The sequence below is a fragment of the Cottoperca gobio genome, chromosome 17 (assembly GCF_900634415.1).
Source record: "Cottoperca gobio chromosome 17, fCotGob3.1, whole genome shotgun sequence".
Lineage (NCBI taxonomy): Eukaryota > Metazoa > Chordata > Actinopteri > Perciformes > Bovichtidae > Cottoperca > Cottoperca gobio.
Genome location: NC_041371.1, coordinates 23741678 through 23746212, shown reverse-complemented (window position 1 = coordinate 23746212; position 4535 = coordinate 23741678). Strand labels below are relative to the sequence as shown.

Below are 4535 nucleotides of genomic sequence, written 5' to 3'. Positions count from 1 at the left end.
TTCAGTTTTACACATCAATACAAATCAGACTACATAGAAAAGTGTTGCCCCAAACTTCTAGGTGTACAGGTGTACCTATATTAATATTATTTTAACATTACAGGTCATATTACAGGTCATTTCTATTCATTTTAGAAAAAAAGATTTTAAAAAAAGTTCAATACCTTCAAGAAAAAAATATTAAGTCGCCTCAAAATGTATAGCTGTGCAAAATGAGCAGAACGAACATTACATTAGGGATTGCGTTATAGAAAATAAAGAAACGTGTGAGTCCGCTGGGTGGCAGTAATACGCCTGTGCACCAGCAACAATTTCGACGAAGAAGAAGAAGAAAAGGAAGTGAAAGAGTAAGGAAGTAGACAGTATAGCTGCTGGTATCTGCTGTCCATAACGCTCGTTTTGATCGTGTCCAAAATGTCTAAAAGTACAATTACTGACCGGTTCAGAAAAGTAGACGTTGATGAATATGACGAGAATAAGTTTGTGGACGAAGAAGACGGAGCAGAGAACCAGGGCGGTCCGGACGAAGCGGAAGTGGACGCTCTGCTCAGACAATATCCTTTCATGTTCAAATAATAACTACATGTTTCAGACAATATCCATTCATGTTCAATTAATAACGATATCCTTTAACTTGTAACTTTGGTGGACATGTGTTTCTTCAGACAGTAACAGTGTCAGGCTCAACACATTCTGTTCTGTTGGCCTTGAACAACTGCTCCTCAGTATATTCTTGGTTTTATTCTTCCATGTTTCAATAGAAGCCTGCTTGTGTTTGAGCTGCTTGTCTAGTTTTGCTTATCCTTTCTCACATACGCTTTTATTATCCTACACGTGTTTTCTACAGCTTGAATGTACAGCATTTTAGATTGAATCATAACTAATAAGAGAACAGTATTTAAACACAGGAACACAGTGACGAGTATAATATATATATGTTGTAGTGCTGGTGGAAATAATGCTGTAATAATGATCCACTGGCTGTAGTAATAATGATCCACTGGCTGTAGTCTCGGTTACACACAGTGTTTGATTTACCAGGTGTTCAATGGAGTTCAATGAAAGTCATGAGAAACTAAGCTGCTTCCAGCCCTTCAATATAAATGATTTTGAACACGCACACACACACGTTATAAATATTAAGACATGTAGTGCAGTGTACAGAGTTGAACATTTCTATTTGTGTTTATTTAGTTGAACAAAGTAATGCACATTTATTATATATTATATAAATAATCACATTTGTGTAGTCCTTGACTTGTTTTGCAAGGGGAACCTGAATGCAGCTCTCTGTGCTGTGCTGCAGAATCCTCCAATCAACACCAAGAACCAGGTCGCTAAGGTACATAGTGCGTCAGTGCAGCAATACTGTGAGAAGTGCCTCACAAGTGATCCTTCCCCATCTTCAAGACACCTATTTAAAGCAGCAATAAGCAAACTGGTAGTTTTGTTTGATAGTGTCAATCATTTTATGGAAAGTGATAGCACAAGTAGGGCTGGCTTTAGTGATTCGGGTCATAGCTGTAAAGAGCCTCGATGGAGTAAACCAACAGTGAAGCCTGTTAGAGGGCTGCACGTGTTGCACATGTACAGAATAGAAACGCGGCCCTGCTGGTGGGTCCAGGGGGTAGAGCAGCAGAGGACAGCGCCTTCAGGAGTTTATTTAAATGAATGTATGGATCGTTCGTAACGAGTGTGTGGTTGGTCGCAGTGGCTCGTCTATTGAAGGGTGGGGGGGCACATTGACAATGTTAAAAGAAGTACTTTGAGGGAAATTATTACAGGGTGTATATGAGTTGCAACAGTAATATAATTCCATATATTTGGTGCTAGTCCACCCATGAAACAGCACACCAAACACCAGTCAGCGATCAGAACACTAATCATCTAGTAATGTAAGATGCCTTCACTGTCTCAGGACAACACGCACTTCAGAAAGAAGAGTTATCATCACCTGCTGCTGCGTCAGTAGCATTACCCTGAACACTGGCCAAAACATATGTTGTCATTTTGTGTCAGCTTTTAATAGTTCTGTACACAAAAAAAAAGTAAGAAAGTAAGAAATCAGCTTTATTCTGTTATTCATTAGCTCATACTATTTCAGCATCTTTTGGGATTCTGGTGTTGATGCCTGTAAATGTCTTTAATTTCAGTTTTCATGCAGTTTAATTATTTTTTAATTTAATCTCCTGTTTAAGTTGTATGTATAGAACATATGTTAACAAAACTTATGTCTTGCTGGATCACTAAAATGACACGAGTGTGCGTGTGTGTGTGCGCGTGTGTAGGAGCGAGCAGAGCTGCTGGTGGTCAGAGTGCTGAGCACGTTTAAGAGCGGGGACATAGAGAAGGCTGTGGGCTCTCTGGACAAACCTGCATTGGACCTTCTGATGAAATACATCTACCGAGGCTTTGAGAGCCCTTCTGACAACAGCAGCGCTGTGCTGCTGTTGTGGCACGAAAAGGTGTGTAGTTACACTAGTCATGATATAAATAAAGGTCATACAAATTCCACATATCATGGGACCACCACTGTGTTACTCAGTTATCTAAAGCACTGAAGGGTTGGTTCATTCATTCTCCTGCTTAGTAACACTGAGCACGCTCCACGGGTGGTTACATTTTGAACTTATTATGGTAAACTGAACTTCCTTAAGTCCCTTTTAATGGTATTCCACAGTGTAATGAGGACCATGGCCGCCTAGTTATTGTTAGAAGTTGGGCTGCAAGCTTAGTGACAGACAAGGGGAAGTATGGCAGGATATCTTTCATTTAATGAACACCTGAAAGTTCCATTTCCTGCAATATAGTCTTCAAGCCTGCCCGATACAGCTGCTCTGAAATGTCAAATATTAGTTTTTCTCCGGCTGTCAGACACTAGTTTTGTTCTGACTGGACCTGGATGCTCCGCTGGGAAGCGAGCGCTAAAGTGAGAGAGGAGTGGGAGAAGGAATGATTATTTCTGGTGAGAAGCTTCCCCTGGCTGAAACCAAACAGAGAATTTGCAGTAAACGAGTGTGAGTCTGCTACGGACACTCTCCTGTTGAGCTACATGTGTGAAAGGAAAACTCAAGAACATTTCACCTGATTTGGCGGAGTGTCATTTTTAATTCATATACTACATAAGAAACCAGATACATCTATTTTCGATCCAAACTTTCTCAACTGTTTAAAAATAGCAAAGTTGTTTGATCAAAAAGTGTGGCTCTGACAGAGGGGCAGCTGCTCCGCCTGCTCCATCACTGAGTCAATTATAAGGACAATGCATTAAATGTCTTATGAAAAGAGGCTGGGGATAGTCTATATCAGGGGGGGCCCACACTTTTTTGCCTTGTCAGCTACTTTTAAAATGACCAGGTCCAAGTGATCTACCTGTATTAAAAAATGCTGCGCAAACAGTCCACGCAAAGAAATTACTGTGTTTTGAATGGTTAAATGAAGCTCCGAGGAGAAGCTGTATGAGGCTGTCACACACACACTCAGTGTTGCTGGTGATCTCACCGTGGCATTGGTTACTAAGATGAAGCAGATCTCGTACAGGCGGCTTACTAAGGCATGAAGTCATTCAAAATCTAGCAATTTCCCTTAAAACCTGCCTTATGGTCAGTGGTTGCCCCAGAGCTTAATTTAGTAATAAAATCTTTGTGTGTGTGCGTCCACAGGCTCTGGCAGTGGGAGGCGTAGGCTGTATAGTTCGGGTCCTGACTGCCAGGAAGACGGTGTGACCCTCCCAGCACCCCAGGGTCCCTCTGTTCACCCACATCACACAGCAATCTGGACAATCAAGGATCACCAGAGCTGAGTACAGCTTTCTGCTTTAGGACATGACTCCTCTTTCTTTTTTTATCTGCATTCACTCTTTCAATAATCACACCTCTGGAGTTTAGAAGTGCTGGCAGTCCGACGGGGAGGTGCTGGCAGTCCGACGGGGAGGTGCTGGCACCTCAAACTGTCTGTGTGCCACGCAGAGACAGACGCAGCTCCACGCGCCTCCTCTGAAGCCTCTGAGTCATCCCGGTTGAGGAAATGGAAACCATTGTTCCTGGATGGTCTGTCATACGCTGCTGACTGGCCATGGGGTTTCCTTGCCTTTTACCCAGTCCATGCTGGGATTGGACTTATTCTTTTTCGCTTCTCATTCTAACTTTGTGAACATCTTTGTTTATTGACTATTTTTTTCTACTTCCACCACATTGTCGCGTAGCCTGGCTTTCAGGTTATACTGCTTATATCGTTTTTATACCTTCAATAAGCAGCAAAATAAAGTAATACACCTGCATATGGACTGATTACTCTAAAGCCAGGGCTCTACTGAACGTGTTCTGTTTCCTTATTTCACATATAAAGAGCATCAGAAAATGTCCTGGCCAAGCACCCAGCCTGCTGACGAGTATCTGTCATTTTCTAACAATTAACCTAAATCCCTAATGGTGGTCATGAATGGAGTCTAAGATTGATTGATTATGAAAGCATCACGGTGAAGTCAGTTTCACCTGGCAGCACATGGAGTCACAGGTTGAAGACGAGCATTTCTC

The 4535-nt window shown here is 41.9% G+C and overlaps 1 protein-coding gene across 1 annotated transcript; it reads left to right on the top strand.

Annotated features, from left to right (window-relative positions):
- Positions 1–292: 292 nt before the first annotated feature.
- Positions 293–4279, top strand: LOC115022094 (actin-related protein 2/3 complex subunit 5-like). The gene is made up of 4 exons (XM_029452952.1): positions 293–554; positions 1270–1342; positions 2289–2465; positions 3663–4279. Exons 1-4 carry the CDS (start codon positions 415–417, stop codon positions 3723–3725), a joined length of 453 nt encoding a protein of 150 aa, XP_029308812.1. The 5' UTR covers positions 293–414; the 3' UTR covers positions 3726–4279.
- Positions 4280–4535: the final 256 nt, after the last annotated feature.